The sequence below is a fragment of the Equus caballus genome, chromosome 28 (assembly GCF_041296265.1).
Source record: "Equus caballus isolate H_3958 breed thoroughbred chromosome 28, TB-T2T, whole genome shotgun sequence".
Taxonomy (NCBI): Eukaryota; Metazoa; Chordata; class Mammalia; order Perissodactyla; family Equidae; genus Equus; species Equus caballus.
Window position 1 is genome coordinate 21,121,321 of NC_091711.1, and position 19,317 is coordinate 21,140,637.

The 19,317-nt window shown below is 38.1% G+C and overlaps 1 protein-coding gene across 4 annotated transcripts in view; it reads right to left on the minus strand.

Annotated features, from left to right (window-relative positions):
- The window catches only part of ATP2B1 (ATPase plasma membrane Ca2+ transporting 1), a 66,745-nt gene that overhangs the window by 4,446 nt on the left and 42,982 nt on the right, over window positions 1-19,317 (minus strand). The window contains exons 15-20 of one of the 4 annotated variants that reach the window (XM_023631606.2): window positions 14,110-14,301; window positions 13,663-13,876; window positions 13,007-13,218; window positions 9,356-9,463; window positions 7,219-7,401; window positions 6,745-6,831 (exon numbers count right to left, since the gene is read on the minus strand). In XM_023631606.2, coding sequence (XP_023487374.1) covers window positions 6,745-6,831; window positions 7,219-7,401; window positions 9,356-9,463; window positions 13,007-13,218; window positions 13,663-13,876; window positions 14,110-14,301 — 996 coding nt within the window. Of the gene's footprint in view, window positions 1-6,679; window positions 6,832-7,218; window positions 7,402-9,355; window positions 9,464-13,006; window positions 13,219-13,662; window positions 13,877-14,109; window positions 14,302-19,317 lie in introns of all 4 variants that reach the window. The other 3 variants (XM_070253951.1, XM_070253950.1, XM_023631607.2) reach the window with 3 other exon arrangements.

The following is a 19,317-nucleotide window of genomic DNA, read 5'->3' on the forward strand; positions in this document are numbered from 1 at the left end:
ATATTTAAAGTGTACAAGTTGATGATTTGATATACACGTACAGTATGAAATAATCACTACAATCAAGCTAATTAACATGGCCATCACCGCAGTTAGGATTCTACCCAATTAGCAAATTTCAGGTATACAGGACAGTATTGTTACCTCTAGCTGCCAGGATGTACATTAGATCTCCAGAACTTATCTTGTATAACTGAAACTTCGTAACCCTTGACTAACATCTCCCCATTCCCCTATCCCCTGCCCCTGGTAACCACCATTCTACTCTTTGCTTCCATAAGTTTAACTATTTCAGTCTCCCACTTCTGGGAATTTATCCAAAGGACTTGAAATCAGGATCTTGAAAAGATACCTGCACTCCTATTATTCACAATAGCTAAGATATGGAAACAACCTAAGTGTCCATCAATGGACAAATGGATAAAGAAGATGTGGTATATACATACAATGGGATACTATTCAGCCTTAAAAAGAAGGGAATCCTGCCATTTGTAACAACATCTGTCTAGTTCTGATTAAAACCTCATCTCTCCCCAAAGTGGTCTTCCCTGATTTACCAAGCCCTGTCTGTGGGCAGCTTTCCTCCTTGTTCACTTAGCCCTCTACAGAGAGAGAGAGTGTACAGCACAGCTGAGCAAGGAAGACAGAGGTGAAATGTCTGGGTGTGAATTCCAGCTCTGCCACTGAATAGATGAGGAACCCAGACAAACAGATTTCCTCAACTATAAAATGGGAAATAACAATGATGCCTACTTAGGGGATTATTATGGGAGATTGAATTAGTACAAGCACAGGCTTAGAACATGGTTAGCTCACAAGTGTCAATGTCAGGGCTTCTCAAACTTTAATGTGCACATGAAACAGCTGGGGATCTTGTTAAAATGCAGATTCTGATTCAGTAGGGGTCTGGGATCCTGCACTTCTAACAAGCTCCCAGGTGATGCGGAAGCTACTGGACCATAATCCACCCTTTGATCAGCAAGCTTCCACTCTCTGTGTTGTGCTGCTTTATCATATGCTACTGCATAATTCTATTCTACTCACGTGTTTGTACTTTAGTGCCTTCATTTGACACTATTAGCAGCAAATACATTTTCAATTTCTTTTCTTACTCTTGTTCTGCCTTTACTAAGACGTAAAATGTTTTACATGTGGTGTGTAAACAATGCCTGCTAAATATACCATTATAATCATTCATTGAGTTGTTTTTTCTTGTGAAACCTCACAATTCACACTTTATGTATGTGGACATTTAGTAGGTATCCCCAGTGTCCTAATGATAAACTATACAGTTAAAAGAAGCAAAAAGATAAACTCTAAAAAAAAAATCTGTTGGTGTCAGTGGCCAGTAGGTCCAGAGGAGAATACAAACTGCAGGGTCAGCCAGCAACCCTGACGGGTGGGGTGAACTGGTCAAGACGACCCTGCAGTTGTTGCTTATCTGACTTGGTTGCTGGCATTTCTGCCTTGTTTTGTCTTGAGCAGTCTGGACAGAGGGAGATAGCGAAGAATCAAGGGGGAAATAAATCCATTTTTGGAAGATGCTAAATCTGAGGAGCTGCAGAACACCCAAGTGAAGACATCCCGAGCTCAGGAGAAAGGCGTGCGCTGAAGTCAGAGATGTGGGAGTCAGCAAGCTCCCAGGGGGGCAGAGGGTACAGAGCAAGCAGGTGAAGCGTGTGTGCACACCCGATCACACACACACACATCTGCAGCAGGTGAAATTAGATTCCTTTTCACAAAAACTTTTCAATTTTGGTTAAGATTTTTGTTCTTTCTGAAAGAACTTCTTAAGTTATCTGAGAACATCAGAGCTTGCAAGGATATTGGAGCTACTTTATTCTAACCATTTTGCAAATGATGAAACTGAGCAACTGAGAGGAATGGTGGCTGACTTATCAAGTCACTCCTAATCAGTGCCAAAGTGTCTTAGAACCAAGGTTTCGGGAGTGCCAATTCCCGGTTCTTTGGAAGTCAATGAAAGAAGAGAATACGTGGACATTAACTTTATAGCTCACTTCACCAGAATACAATACTTCCTAAGATTAAGGTTAAGCTGCCTTCCGCTGACTCCACTACTCAGCCACAGGATGGCTGGGTTAGTATGTGCACAGGAAAAGGACAGCTCAGAAATGCTTCAAAGCAACACAATTTTCAAAGAACAGTTCTCATATTAGATACATACAATAAAGTTTATTTTAACCACGGATCACTGAACCAGATTTGTTGTACTTTCTACTCACAAAGAACATAAATAAGAAAGCACTCTCGATCTAAGGATGACATCGAGCTGACCTACACTTGCTCTGATATCTTACCTTTATATGTAAAATTCTCACAGGACCGTAACAATTCTGAGTAATTAAAAAGCCTAACTGTGTACACAATACTTAGGTAGGAAACTATTTTAATACCACAAAGAATTCAGTTTAAACAGAGACTTAAGAAGTGAGCCTAACTACCCATTCCTCACAATCAAGCCTTATTTTATCCAGTCTTTTAACAATTCCTTTAATATTTATTGTGACCTACTATGCACAACATAGTAACTCCTAAAATTAAGAAAAATTCAATAATCCCTATGTCCAGAAAAATTTTTAAAGAGGAAATTATTCAACAGAGGAAAACACTGCATGAAGGATATATGATAAACAAAAAAATCAAAGTGATGATCATAATCATAAAGTAATTTTAAGAAAATGAAAATGATTATCAAGATAAATAATACATTAAATTTCAGTAACAAATCAAAACAAGATCATGCATCCTGCTAAAGCACCCATTTTCCTAAATACAAACCTAACTTTTGATAGCAGAAGAGAATGACAATATTATTGCCGAGAACGTGGGATGCAAGGACAGCTCTAAAATGAGACTTTTTAATCACTAGCTGATATACCTTATCTTCAACAACAGTTTGCCTATTTCTAAAATTTCTATTCATCGTTACTTTTACTATGTGCACTAACTTAAGGAATTGCAATGATAAAGCAAAAAATATTTTGTAACAAGAAAGAAAATTCTAGGTTGTTTTCCAAAGTTGGGTATTTGCATACTGAATTTTCTCAAAGTAAGACCCACCTGCGTAACGTATAATGTTTTAATTATTTGGAGTAGGGGTTGGCAAACACTTTCTGTAAAGGACAAGAGTAAAGGTTTTGTGAGCCATACGGTCTCTGATGCAACTACTCAACCCTGCCCGTGTAGTGGAAAAACTACCAGAGACAATACTGAAATCAATAAGCGTGGCTGTGTTCCAATAAAAATTTATTTTCAAAAACAAGCAACCAGGCAGATTTGGCCCATAGGCTATAGTCTGCCAACCCTTCATCTAGAAGACCAAATTTTCTCTCAATTTCTCCTTTCCAGGAAGGCTTAACTATTGCTTGAGCACAAGAACATACGAACAGGGAAGACTGATAGTAGAATGATATGCTTTATAAATAAAGAAAAAGTATAGAATCCTTTGTCTAGAAATCTTTAAGAGTAAAGATCTGACTGATAAATGAGGGAAAAAGGATGATCTCTCCAGAGACATTTCAAGCTTAGTATAAGACGAAGTCGAAATGGATTACTATTTCTTCCATTTAGCAAAGCAAAGACTCCGAATAAGAGTCACAGAAGTCTGACCTCCACAGATATTTCTAAGACTCTTCTATATTAGGGCAGGAACGCAGAGGAAATGAAACCTTTCATGAAACATATTAACACTACTAATTAATTCTATATACTGGCTGATGTTCTGCACCACCTAAGACAATGTTTCACCAGCAAGGCTGAAAGAAATTCAAGGTAACGGCAATATAATTATGGCAACTATTAGTGTATAATGATAATCTCATGGAGAAGATGTGCCATGAGCCCTCGATATCTCCTTATGCTCCCAGAACAGAGAATATAGAATAAAGAAGTAAACACCTCAAACCCTGATGAAGTAACAGCTGCAAACCTTCCCTAGCTGCTCTCTGAAATACCCCTCCATTCCCCTGGCCTCATGGGCCCAGCAACTCTCAGTTTTCATATACAGTTGCGTACCAGAAAAGAGCCTGGGCAGGTGTGGGTGGCTATGTCTCAAAACACAGTTTGTGATTGACTGGATGTTTAACATAAAGCCTGGAATACAATTATACAGAGAAATATAGCAGACCTAAGGTCATGTGACACTCTCCAAATGAAAAAAGTCCATTATTTAAAATTTTGCTAAAATAAAAACAGATATAATACACACCCATGAGATAAATCTGTCTAAAAAGTTTAACATGAAGCTACACATGAGGAATCAATCAGATAAATCCAGAAGTTAGGGCACTTTATAAGACAAGTGGCCCAGATTCTTCAAAAAGTCAATGTCATGAAAAATAAAGGTGGAGAAAATGGTTCCAGGTTAAAGGAGACTAAAGGGTCATAACACACACTGTTGAGGATCCTTTCTTAGATTCTGGATCAAAAAAGCTATAAAGGAAATTTTGGGGGCAGCTGGAGAAATCTGAAGATGGACTGTATATTGGATAAAATGGTATCAATGTTAAATTTCTTGGATGTGATAATATAGTATGATTGTACAGGGGACTTCTCCTTCTTAGGAGGTACATGCTGAAGCATTTAGAGATGAAATGTTACAATAACTGCCCCGCTTAGTTTCAAATGGCTCAGAAAAAAGTACCTATTAATATATAGATAGATAAAGCAGATGTCATAAAATATTAAGGAGTGCTAAATGCAGGTGAAGGGTATTCATGTATTAATCTTTCAAATTGTCTGTCAGTTTAAAATCTTCAAATTTAAAATTTTGAGGGGAGAGAGTCTTTCAGGATAAAGTCTTATTTTTGGATCTTTCTTATAGGATATAAACAGACACTTACCTTCCATTCTAGCCTCACGAACACCTTATATTTTGTTACATTTAGTATCAAACTATGTCACTAAGTCTCACTTTCCTCAACTAGTGAATTCCATCAAGGGTCAGCTCAGGAGTCATTTCCTGCAGGTGATTTTTCCTGACTTCTCAGGGTGGGTTAAGGACCTTGTTATAATATTCTATCTTTCACTATTGTGTAGAAATTCCCAACTACTTGTTTCCCTTACTAGATTACGTGGTCTGGAGGTTCTAGCATAGCCTGGCATATGGTAGGCCTTCCCTAAGTGTTTCTGGAACACAACTAAAGAAACCCTAACAGAAGAAGAAGAAGGGATAAGGGGTAACAGGCCACTGAGAGCCAGGAACAATGTGAAATCCACAGACAGACAGAGGGAAGGGTGCAGTAGACGTTAGCTGTCCCAGGCACAAAGTCAGGCAGCTTACATTGACCACTCATTCAGGCAGGGAGTGCCTGGGCAGTTTTTAAAAGGAAGATTCCTATCTGTCCATGTATATAAACTTAACATCCTATCTAATATTACAGGGTCAGTTTGTCCTTAGAGCAACTGTCTGCCCTTTCTCTACATCGTGCTGCCTCTGCTTATTAGCCATGGATGAGTCATTTCAACTCCAAGTCAGTTTTCACACCTGTAAAATGGGGCCAGTTCCTGTTCTGCCTGTTTTAAAACACCGTTCAAAAATACCATAGGAAAATCACTTAAGCAACAGCAAACAGGCCCTGAGCAGACCGTCCTCCAAACAGCACTGCTTTCTCCCTCGATTCCTCCTCTCTCCAGCTTCCCAAGGTTCCTCTTTGCCTCACCTGGCTGAAGACCAAACAGAAAAGACAGATCTCTACCCAAATAAAGATTAACTTAGGTATTTCAGCTGATTTCGGGAGTAGGGGTGAGAGGTGGCTGGGTTTATATCTTTAGTGCCTCCAATATACTGAGAATTCACCATGAAATCAAGACCCTAATTCGCACTAAGGATGATATGGGTTATAAGGCTTTTAGGGAGTTTGCCATTTACTAAAAACCTGAACGAAAATTTGTTATTCTAGTCAATTAATGGAAATTATGACATGTGATAGCCCAATAATGACTCAATAGTACCCTTTCTCTACTGCTGTGGAAAACTTAAAACAACAGAATATTTCTTATCTAAGATGCAATTTTATATTAAGTTGATTATACAAACAAACAAAAACACCCCACGGATACCACAGAACTTTAAAGCTTATACAGGGACCTCCGCTCAAAAAAAAAAGAAAAAAAGAAATCCAAAGCAAAACCACCAAGTCCAGGCTAAGAAGGCCGAGCAACAGGCTCTACGCTGAGAACTTCCCTTCGGGGCGCTGACTGACTTTCCAAACTGAACGAGATAAAAGTCAAAATGCTAAATTCCTTTGCAGCTTTAAAAACACAATTTCTTGGTTCTGTTAGATCAGTTTCAAATCACATGCTTCTGGGAACCATGCAGGAGGAACATGTTTAAAGGCATATACTCAAAAATTTATAGTCGTTTCACAAAGTCTAAGCTACAATTTTATTCCCCCTATTAACCATCCCAGTTAGCACAGAGACAAGCCCACAGACTTCATATCTAATCTTTGGTTGCAATTGCTCCGCCTGTTATCTAGCCCTCTAAGAAATAAAACAACAACAACGACAACACTTTGAGGTCTCAATCCACTTTACGAAAAGAAAGCTTTATGAAAAGCCTGAACAATGAATTTAAACATTAAGGAGAAAATGAGAAACGTTAGGTGTGTGAAGTAGGAAATGTTAATTTCATGCACTTAGGAACACACACTCACACCCCACAGTAGTAGAAGCAGTAGAAGAGGAAAACACTACATGTGTAGGGGTAGAAATATTTGTTACATCATGATGCTGGCTGGCGATGGAGGGTTGCCGCCTTAGAGCCCCCTGAATGGAACTTCCACTCTGGAAAGCATTCACTACATCCATCTGCAAGGAATCAGAGATTGTGACAGCTTGCTCAGCAAGAGAGAGAGAGAACAAGAGAAAGGACCATTCCATCTATCAACATATAAAAAGTAAAGAAAAAGGCACTTTTTACAGAGCAGATAAACAGGCAAGAGTAGCATTTTGAGATGAAGGGGGGGAAAAAAAGCTAGGAAAAAAGGAGCTTAGGGGCATATAGACACATTCTTTCATGATCTGTTAAAACTTCCACTCATTCCAGGCATCAGTATTATTTTTCAAAAGAATAAGTTTTGTGGGTTGGGAAGGCTGGAAAGGAATTTCAGGAGCACATTCAAACCTCCTCCCCAGGTCCAAAAGCCCTCGGCTCCCGCTCCCGGCACCTCTCCTACCTCTCCACCAGGCCCATACCTGCGTCTGGATTCTGTTCAGACCTCTAAACCACAAGATCTGGCCACGCCGCAACTCCCTTTCAGCGTGATCGATCTCTTCCACGTCCTCTGCCAACTCCTCCTCAGGGATTTCTTCCTTCTGTGTTCCATGACCAGCTTCTTTTAGGAATTTTAAACGGCTAGTTGGAATAGTTGAAATAAGCTACAACACAGGGGAAAGAACTTAGAAATAAATGCTATCAGGCACAATTAAACAGATCAACTTTAACACGAAGGGTATGAAGAGTTGCAAGCACAGCCAACTATCTTTACCAACGAGGCAATGAGATCCTGTCCATCAGAGGCTTTTTTCCTCAGAACACAAATATTCTTCTCTGAGCTACACAAAAGATTTAAGTCTGGAAGGGTAAAAAGTTCTCCTGAATGGAAATAACCTGATTACATTTTTCATATTTTATTGAGGACATTCAAGACAGTAAATTATACAACCATGCTTTGATATATATATTTACTTAAACTCATATTAGTTGTATCTGTTTCAAATAAAATAAAAATGGCAGGTGATCTTATTGATAAAATAAGCTTACATTTCATTAGTGCTGTAACAGTTCAATGAGAAAAACATACCAAAATTCAAAAAATCTTCAAGGTTAAATTGAAAATAGCTTGTTGTTTATTAAATGTATTCACTTTTTATAAAATGCAACTACTTAAAATTGAATTAACACTGATTAATAATGACACCCAACAGGAAGAGATGCCCCAGAAAACATAAAGGATACAAAAAGCACCAATAAATACGGATCAACCTCTAAGTGTGAGCAGTCACTCCTTAAGGAAGTCGGGCTTGTCAGGGGAAAGAGCACAGTCGGAACCAGAACTGCTTAGAGAACGTCTAGTCCAACTACTTCATTTTACAGAGGTGGAACAGACTCAGAGACATGAGAAGTGACTTGTTCACGGAGTGACTGAGACCTGAGGTCTCCTGACCACCAAAATCAGTGCTCTTTCTCCCACGACACGCTTAACATCAACAGACGACGTCCACCAGAGATAGTAACTGATGCCTGTTGGGTACGTCTGCTGTACTCAATTTCCTCCTGAAATTAGCCAGATTCTTTTGGCAAGGTTGTGGGTTCTGTCTTGTTGAGGGAACATTATGAAATAACCAGAATAGTAATCAAAAAAAAAAAAAAAAAAAAGGTGGACCAAGTATGGACACCCTACTTAAAAGAAGATCTCAGTTAAAGAGGTCTTCAAAATGAGTAAGAAGAGAAACATCAGAACCTAGAAGCACAATTAAGAAAAAGGTGAGATAAAAGGCACCTGAAGACTGCGTTAAGTGTAAGTAAACCCTGGATGTTTGGGTTGACAGACGTGTAGAATGGCAATAAATTAGCTCACTCCAGTTAGACAGCATAACATGTAAACTTTCATCTACGAAAATGTTAGTACAGCTTCTCCATCAGTTAGTTTTACAGTAATAGTAATGGACGTAAAACGAAGAATGCACACACCATTACTACTTATCTTTTAAAAAATAATGACGTAACATTTGCAAGTCAGCTGCCTACAGTAAGATGAAGTAACTCTCATTTTACAGGCATTGTATTTTATATATACACTGTTAAAGCAATTCGATCCCAATAATATAAAACGTCATTCTGTGGCTCATTATTCCACATACCACTATTTTTATGGAAACATTCTCCACGTGAACTGAAACTGAAGATTTTTCCTATGCTACATTTTTATTAAACTACATAAAAAAGGGTAAGAAGTCTAAAGTATATAGTATTTTTAATATTTTCATAAACATATTTTGAAAAGGCAAAAATAGGTCATAGAGCAAAAAGTATCAATATTAGCATCCTAACCAGTTATCAATACATCATCTCTAAAAAACACATTAAAAAACTACGTAAGAAATCAAAATAGTGTTTTATCGTATAGGCATAATCAAAACAGCAAGTGACATATTAGAACAAATATTACTTTTTAAAAAAACATTACTCCTGAATGCCCTTTCTTGACCCAGAATGATAACTACTTAGAATCAAGTAACAGAACTGATTAAAGAAAATACAATTTCTTTTAAAGAAATTAAAAGAAAAAAGTCACTTTAGGTTTGAACAAACAAATGATGAGATTTTTACCTGGCCCCAGAGCAACGTTCCCATCCCTAGGAATATTGACCATAGCCACTGCTCTATTGAAAGTTCTGAACAACTGAAAGGCTTGCCACCAAACTGCACGATTAATATCTGGAGGAATAATCGAGAGTAAATTTATTTAAGTCTTTTAAATTTTACAATTCACATACTTCAAAAATTACCCAAATATGTGTCCTCTAAAACTCAAGCCAAACAACTGTCAGTCTGATGGTGATGTACATGATATTTGCAGCTGAAAATAAGACAAATAAAGTAAAATCTCCCCTCCACATTTAAATGCATGCATATTTTGTGTTCAAATTAAGCTTACTAAAAATTCAAAAAGACAATTCTCACGACAACTTTACACTGTTTCCGTTATGATCTGAAGTAACTATAGTCCCCTCTATTTAGTATAATTCCTTAAATAATTTAGGCCTTCCTGCAAAAGACAGTATACTTTTGTGGAAAACACTATAGGTTATAGAAAAATAGACATAATATTCAATCTTTTTTGTTTTCCTTCTACATAGCTGTTCATTCCTAGTTAACATTTAAATGTTAGGACAAATATAAATGGACTCTGAGAAAAGAAAAACAACTTGCAAAGTTCTATGAAATCTGTGCTAACGCAGGTGGTATGCCCTCAAAATTTGTTCTCCCTGATAGAGAGAAGTCCAATGATCCACACAAATAAAATTCATAATACACACTTATGCTTCCCTCTTTATTTTAAAAGACCTAAAACAGCGTATATGGGAATATTAAGAGTTAAATAATAATATTCATCCTCTTGTGTGTCTGACAGGCCTCTCTTTGATATGGCAGTTAGGAGCTGCCAAATATTGAAATCAAAAAGAATCATTTCGGTATTAACATTAAAAATGTTTTTTTTTAAGTTACAAACTCCATTCTTTGGGGCTGTACTTTAACCAATTCAAGCGATATGTATTTGTCAATTCCACTGTTCTTCAAAGTTAAGATTATTTGTATACTTGTACAGAGAGATTCCCAATTGGTTTGTTAGTAGCCCAACCAGTTGGATTATAAGTGACTTGACAATCTTGCTTGAATTTTAATAGAGATATCAAACTGGAATAATTTTCTTTTGTAAACCAAGAAAATAATGTGCATCAAAAAGGCTCAACATTTTTATGAGTTTTCTCAATCTCTCTCTGTTTTTTAATTTAAACTTTATCTTTTCTTTGGTATAAGAAGGGATGTGAAAAGGAGGATGTTAAAATGCTGGAGAGACAATCAATGATTAATATGATAGTTGATTTAGTTTCCCTAGAAATAATAATCTTTCATTTTAGAGTTGGACTATAACTGTATAATTAGTTGTGGCACTTACTTGCACTGTCTCTCTTAATTCTTCACTCATTCTGTCATGTGAACTAACACTATTACCCCATTTCACAGATGAAGAAATTGTAGCTAGTCAGGGTCACACAACTACTAAGGGGCAGCACTTTGATTTGACCATGGCCCTGACTGACTCCTAAGTTCATAATCTTAAGTACTATGTTAGACTGCTTCAAGAATCTCTAAGAAATAAGCGAACAGGCACAATTTCCTACACTAATCTGAGGATGTAAGAGCAACTCAAGGGACTACTACTTCAATGGAATATATTTTGAAAATACTGATACTGTGTTAATTGCTACAAGGTAGAAAAGAAACTAAAAATATTTATAAATACTTAAGGATTATTATATACTTCATGATCAGTCAAAAAAAAGTGAAGAATGAGAATCAGCTAGTAAATAAAAGAGACAAATTAAATTTAATACAACCCTTCAGGGACCTCAGATTTATAATCAAGACTCTGGCTACACTGTTTCAGAAACAAACAAAATGAGCTATGTGTAAATGAAGAGTCATGCTTTCCTACCCAGCTGACTGTCTACAAAAGTGCTATTCAAGGTGCTGAGCCACCCTAAGAGGATGAGGAACAGGCGCCAGAGTGCAAGCTGACACACAGTCTGCACAGCACTGCTACCACCCCTACTACCCAACAGAAACGAAACACACCAACCCCAGAGGAAACACAGGGAGGCGGGAAGGCACAGGCTAGTTACCTCACTGTGCACTTGGAACAAACAGACCAGTGGTTGGTCTGCAGACCACCCTTGGTGCAGCACTGGCTTATTTACAAGGCACTGAAGAATGACACCTCACATGATCTGTCTGGGGTGTATCAACCTTTGTTGGGAACTAACTTACTGGATTTGCTTGATAGAGAGGGGCAGTTAAATCTCTGCAATTCTCCTATATTAAAAACAGATAAAATAACTCTAATTTCATAAACAAGTAAAAACTAAAATTTTAGCATGCCATGAACAATGGTTTTTATAAAATCTAAATACTTCCAGAAACTACATCGCAAGTAAGCAACGTTGCCCCTAAGAATTACAGAAATTGAAAGCTAAAACAGAAACAGTTTTTACAGAAATAATTAAGTCTAGGGTTTTGGGTTTCAGTATCCACAGTGAACAAGGAAGAGGATGAACAAACTGTTTTAAACTCTTGGATCATCATTTCAAAACAAGCACCATCATTACTCCAATTCCATTGTTGAAAAAACTCACTTTTTAATTTTAAATTTTACTGTGTTTACTGACTTTCTGGTGTGATCATGCATCATTCACTTACCTGTTTTGATTCCAGATTCTACTATTAACAATCACTTACATGGAAGAGCACCACAGAATCCAAGATGACATAAAAACACAGGTGTAATACACAGTTGTATAAAAAAATCACCATATGCAAAGTGATCCTCAGTTTTGTTCTTAGAATGACCTCTAAAAAGTGGGAAAGTTTTTGGTCCTCCCTATTTAATCTCAACCTCACTTTCTACTTTCTTTTGTGCCTTGCTTCGACAATATTACAAAATTGAAAAATGGCATGGGGCCGGCTCTATGGCCTAGTGGGTAAGTTTGTGCCCTCCACTTTGGCGGCCCAGGGTTTCGCCGGTTCGGATCCTGGGTACGGACAGGGAACTGTTCAAGCCATAGCACAACCAGAGGCACTCACAACTGGGATATACAACTATGTACTGGGGTGCTTTGGGGAGACAAAGGAAAAAAAAGAAAGACTGGCAGAGAAAGACATTAGCTCAGGTGCCAATCTTTAAGAAGAGAACAATAAAAAGTCATGTACCAACTGAGGAAGCAGTCATTCGGAATCACAGAGATTTTAAAATATTCATTTCAAAACTTTTATTATTTAATAGTAAACAAGTGTAGAAATACAACTGCTATTAATGGCTAGAAGCAATGAAGTGATCACTCTAGCTAAACTAGTAAGTGGTAAACTGTAAGATTTACCTTAAATTACATAAGAATTCTAGCAGTTTTCATGATAATGACGTAGAACGAACAATCAGAACCAGAGCAGGGGGCGAAGCATCACGACCAGAGGACCAGTGCAATGAAAGCGGGACTAGCTTCATATACTCTTGTCACACACAGAGTTTCAGGCTAGGGCCAATTTTCACTCGAGTTATGATTTAAAACTCTTTTTTGATGTCATCAAGGCAATACACAGAAACTCCACACATTGCAGTCAAGTAATTTCTGGAACAAGCCACCTGTTTACCTAATGTCTCCCACATAATCAGATTTGAAACTATCTTTTACAATTACCCACCTGTACCACAAAAGTGCCTAAAACAATTGTGCAGAAGATGGCATTATTAAAGATTCCTTCAAACACATTTCTTTCACCGTGAATTTTCCGGGCATTTATTTCGTTGAAAAGTTGCATCAGTACAAATGTATTAAAAACAATAGTATAATGTTCCGAAGGAGGAGCATGCAAAGGAGCATTTCTTCCGCTATCAATATCAAAAAACTTTTCTCCTGAAAGAATGAAAAATTACTGTTTTGTAATTATCATACAAAATAAGTTAACATTTCAAGGAAGTATGCAATAATAAAACGCAGTCAGACCTTTATTTGATCTTAAATGATGGCACAGCAAAGCTGGGAGGGACCTGGGGGTTAGCAAGAACAACTATTTTGTTCATAGATGAGAAAAGTGAACTATGGCGACAAGCTCAAGATCCCATCTCTAAGTAGTGGCAGAACCAGGACAAGAAATCAGGACTCTCTTTACTTCCCCCACCATCTAACCTACTGCCTCCCACAACTTACTAAGCATCACTGATAGAGGAAAAACAAAAGATAGATGGGGAGCCAGAAACAGAACAACTTATGTTCTTGAAAAATTTGTAACATTAAAACATCTGGGATATGAGCTTGGAACGGAAACAAGTGAAGCTTCATCAGGTGTTGAATTCTTACCAGCAAACAAGAGTGTAAAGACGACGACAAGTTGATAGAATGCATGGCCCAAAATATTCTTCATCATTGTGCGTGAGATGAGAGGCTTGTTTCTACCGTAAGGTTTCCGAAGCAAGAGGGACTCCGTGGGGGGCTCAGTTGCCAGAGCCAGGGAAGCGAGTGTATCCATTATGAGGTTTACCCACAGCATCTGCACAGCCTTAAGTGGTGAATCCTAGAAAAGAGACGTTTCCTAATAGACATCCCACAACTATTCAGGGACTCGGCAATTTTCAGGAAGCCTTTTGTATTTAAAAACTTCAAGAACAGAACAGGATTACATTTTTATATAAGTTAACCTAAAATATTAAGCTTCAGCTTAAATATTTATGTACTTTAAAAAGGCAGATTATACATATTTTTTTCCTTTAAAATAAACAAGTTTTAATGAACAAATTGTCCACCTACTTGGGTGATGCACGCGCCCGTGAAGGCGACGATCACAGCCACAACGTTCACAGTCAGCTGGAACTGAAGGAATTTGGAGATGCTGTCGTAAACATTTCGTCCCCACATAACTGCTTTAACAATGCTTGTAAAGTTGTCATCTGTGAGAATAATATCAGATGCCTCTTTAGCGACGTCAGTTCCAGCGATACCCTATCAAAAAAAATTCTGTGAATTAGACCAACGTTTAAAATGTAACTTTCAAATATTTGAAAGGATAATGTATAATTAATAAACAAAAATTTACTATTACATTTAATAATTATTGACAAATTTATTGTAAAAGAAGGTGATAGCGTTATGCTAAGATACTATCTCTCAGAAAAACATTCTACCTGAGTAGAAATCAGACATAAAGAAGGAGGCATCGAAAATGAAGTTCAAATTGGGTTAAAAACAGAGTAATGGACGAAGGCATTACCGAAGTTCCTTCCGAAAGTCACAGAAAACGATATATGAAAAAATAAAAACCCACAAGGACAAAGTTAGTGGGAAAGGAAATGCTGCAAGAAACCTTTAGAGGCTAGAAAGCAGATAACCAAACAGTAACCTAGCAGACCGCAGAAAGCCGATTCCTAAGCCAGCGGTCGGGAACGTGGCTGTTTTTGCACAGAACTCTCCTATGCAAGGCTCAGGACTTGGCAGCACCAGGTAGCCCTGGATATAGGGGTGCAGGTGGAATTAAAAACAAGAGGATTTCTTGAAAATCTACTGAAGAAGTACTCAGAAGGTCCAACCCTAAAAACAAAATTGTCTACCAACAATAAAACGTGATGGATTAATAAATTGTGGATTAATGAGTGAACTACAGCTATAAAAAGCAACATAAATGAATCTCATGAGCATAATGAATAAAGGAAGCTGGACTCAAAATAATGTCTAATAGAGAGTAATCTTCAGGATACTGGTTATTTTTGTAGAGAGAGAGGGCAGTAATTAGAATTGAGCATGATTGGGGCGTCTGGGGGTATTAGTAATATCCTATTTCTTGCCCTGCATAGAACAGGTCTGTTCACTTGTAATAACCCATTCAGTTGTATGCTTATGACTTCAGCACTTTTCTGTACGTGTGTTATGTTAGTAACAAAATTAAGAGCAAAGGCAGCTAGATCCTCAGAGCCCCTTCCCAAGTCCATGCAACCAGGCAATCTGGTGCCTCCCCTGACCTTGCAGACTGCCTGCCAATTTACTAGAGAGGGTGTGACAGGAATGTCTAGACTGAAGGGTATGAAGCACTGCTGCGTGGAGAGGTGCTATACCGACAAAGAAGGGGTTAACAGTAACTCTCGCTGACAAGGTTGAGACCACTGCCCTTCTTTCGCCACTTGTTTCCCAGAATACCAGGACTCAGGATTGCCCTCTAGGCAGCAGATTTGAAGATTCTTTTCTGGGAAAGCTGATCATTTCAAGAGAAAAGACCTAAAAATACTGCATAAAGTTTCCCTAAGGAAGTGAAATGGACAAGCCAGACGCTTTACTGAGAAGCTTCTGGTTGACAAATCCCTCCTGCAGGCCCAAAGCTTTCCAGCTTTCCACTGTCAGCATGCAGAGACAACCAGAGTCCCCTGACCTCTGAGGAAGGCGCTAACCTGAAAGACAGACTCAACCAAAAGGCACAACGGGGGACAGACTTTGCAGAGACAAGAGCTTATTTAAAAAAATCAAATCCTTAGCAAGAGAGAAGGTGCATCGATGAAAGAACAGGATGTTAAATATGAAGGAAGACTCAGAGATCCAAAAACAAGTCTTGAAAGTTAAATATACGACAACAGAAATGAAAAACAAGTTGAGAAAATATCCTGAAAATAAAGCAAGATGACAAAGGAACGGTAAACAGGAAAAAAGAGAAGATAATGAGCTAAGTCCAAAATCACGGGGAGTAATCCACCAAGAAGAAACAGTGGAGAGGAAATAAGACCAGTTTACGAAAATGTCACAAAACTGACGAAAATGAGTTTTCATAGTAAAAAGCTACTCTAAGACAAACAATCATGAAATTTCAGAGGACTGAAAACAAAGAGGAAAGACATATACCTCCAGAAAGGAAAAGAAACAGGAAGGTCAAAATTCAAAATGGTATGTAATGACTGTGGAGAAATCAATTCAAAATTCTGAGTGAAAATGATTTTCAACCTAGATTTTTATACTAAGTCATATTAAGGATCAAGAGTGAGGAGAGGTTGGAGATTTCAGTCATAAACATTACGAAAAAGTTTAACTCTCACAAACCCATTTTCTCAGAAGTACTGGAAGAGATGGCTCTACCCACGAGAGGGAGCAAACCAAAAAAGAGGATGACATCAAATCCAGGAAATACAAGATGCAACATAAGAGACGGGTAAAGGAAATCCTCAGGAATAGAGGAAAACAAGACAGCTGTGTAGCAGGCCCAGCAAACAGCCAATTCAGACTCAGCATATCGGAGATGTGGGAGACACATCTCTAAAAAGGCGAAACTGGTCAAAGTGCCAGACATTTCTGACACACGAAAGGAGAATCTGACGCTAAATCAGTGTTAAGTACATAAAAAAACTAAGCAAAAAAAAAAAAAATTTTTTTTTTTTTTTTAATTAAGAAAGAGAATGAAGAAGAATTTAAAGGGAATACAAAAAGTTTTGCAAGGAAGTAAAAAGTGAAAGTAATTATAGTAGACCACATGGCTCAGCCTGGAACAGCATTTACCATCACAACAAGGACTGTATATTGACCTATCCAAAATTATGATATAACTCTGCCAGAAGAATGACAGGCTAGGTAGTGTGTATGAATGCACACGTGTGCCTGTGGGAAACTGCTAAATCCTTATCTTCCTTAATGAAAAGTCAACAGCAATGCTTTATATTAAAAAAATCAAAAAGCACATTATGATCATACCATTTAGATACAGGGAGGCAAACAACTAAGGAAAACAAACAGCTAAAATAGTTGTTTCCCTTTAGTCAAAAAACGTGCTGGAAGAAATGACATGTGGTAAGGGACTTAGGTATGAAGTCTTATAGAACTATTTGTCTTTTTTTTTTTTTTTTTAGGAAGATTAGTCCTGAGCTAACATCTACCACCAATTCTCCTCTTTTTGCTTGGGAAGATTGGCCCTGAGCTAACATCCGTGCTCATCTTCCTCTACTTTATGCGTGGGACGCCTGCCACACAGCATGGCATGATGAGTGGTGATAGGTCTCGTCCCGGATCCAAATGGGCGAACCCTGGGCCACCAAAGCAGAGCGTGCTAACTTAGCTGCTACACCACCGGGGGCCCCCAATTTGTCTTTTTAAATGCTATGCATATATTGCTTTGATAAACACAAAAATAAAGTTCAAATCAAGCGTTTCTCAAAATATTCAATGAAAGAGCAATCTTAATTTAAAAGTTGAGCCTCCAGCTTGTAATGTGAATATTTTACTTTCAATGTGCAACACATTTAACACATCTAAGCCCAACATGTTTCCCTCTCTAATCATTCCCTGTCTTTTACAAATGCAAATCTCATCACTCCCTTGTTCACAATCCTTAAAGAAAGTTAAACAGCTTTTTCATGAGCTTCTCCGAGCTGTCTGATAACATGCAGGGTGAGTCTCCAAACTAATTTTACTCCATCAGAAGTGTGCTTGGGAAGCGCTGATCCACAGGAAGCAAGCACAAATTCCTCATCCTGGCATTCAAGGCCCTCTTCAGGAGGCCCCCTGTCAATTCTCCCTGCTTCACACCCCATTGTGCACCGACACCACACCCCCTTCTTGTTAATGTTAAACCACTGTAATTCACGAAACGAGCTTCTCCCTCCCTCAGTTCAAATGGCACCTTCTGCAGAAAACCTTTCCTAGTCTCTAGGGGCGAAGTCAAGGACTTGTCCCCTGAGGCACTCAGTGAGCTGCGTTTGGTCCTTCACCAGCTGCCACTATGCTCTGATTATTGATTTCCTTGTGTGCTGAAGCTTTAGGAGGCAGCCACTACTCACCTCTCGCGCTTCTGGACCAGAACACTGAGAACAGCTTCTTAATGTTTGGAGAGTAAACAAATGAATCCCTTATTAATCCAAAGTTTTAAAAGACAGCATTTTAATTTCCTTAGGGAAGATTTTACCACCACAGATGTATTTGGCCATAGAAATACATCATGACATTCAGTCTTTGATGACAGAAATACCTGTAAATGTGGTTAACTGAATTTTGGTGAGAATAACGTAACACAATAAAAATGTAATCATATTTTAAAAGTACCATGGATGCTTGCTAACTAAAAGAATTCTAAGAGGAGTGGCTAAATAGGGGAAAATGCCAGACCTCTTTGCAAGCTAATAATGTACTCACATTAGAGTCCTTCTGTAAATCTTATTTTATTGCTGTAAATTTTATTTGAATGTTGAATTTGCTAAATAAACTATGTCTATTTACAGTATATATAGCAAGAGAGAGAGAGTATATAGACAGATAAATCAGTGTTCTAAAATGCTATTTCTGCCAAAAAAATAATAGAAAAGTTTAGAAAGAATTAATCAATAGCAATTTCTTGTGGGCATCTAATAAACGCCCAAGACAAATAATTTTGTCTTTCAGTTTTAAAATATGAAATTGAAGAACTGAACAAATATACAAAGTAAATTCCAGCTCGAGGAAGAGTGCTTTCAAGTCCAAGCCACTCGGCACTTACTCTTTCTCTATGTTTTGAAAACACATTTAGAGGTTGTGATGCACTACCTTAAAAAAAAAGTGGTACAGTGGACCTAACGCCTTGAGGGCTTTAAAAATCAAACAAGCAGCCACTGTGTGTGTTTTTGTCTGCACTACTCTACTTAGCTGTATTTATTTAAAGCCCTTAGTCTACCCTAAACACCTAAGTTTGGGGAAGAATTTCTTTTTTTACTTTAAAATGCACCTGTACGTAAATGCCTTCCAGGTCAGCTGTCCAGATGAAAGTAGCAGTAAGAATCCTGCTAAACGCTCAAAAGCAGCAGTGAGTGACGCTACATTCCTGAGCCGAATGCTCCTGTGTGCCTACAGCCACGGGACCTGCTGACATAGTCCTTACCCCCCAGCCCCTCTTCACAGGTCTTCAGAAGGCCAGACCAAGGTGCTGCCAACTGTACTAAGTTTGGGATAACTCGGGTTGGGGGTCTTTGGGTTGACAGTGATCGCTTGGGAGCAGTTTATCCATGTAACGTCCTTTTTCCA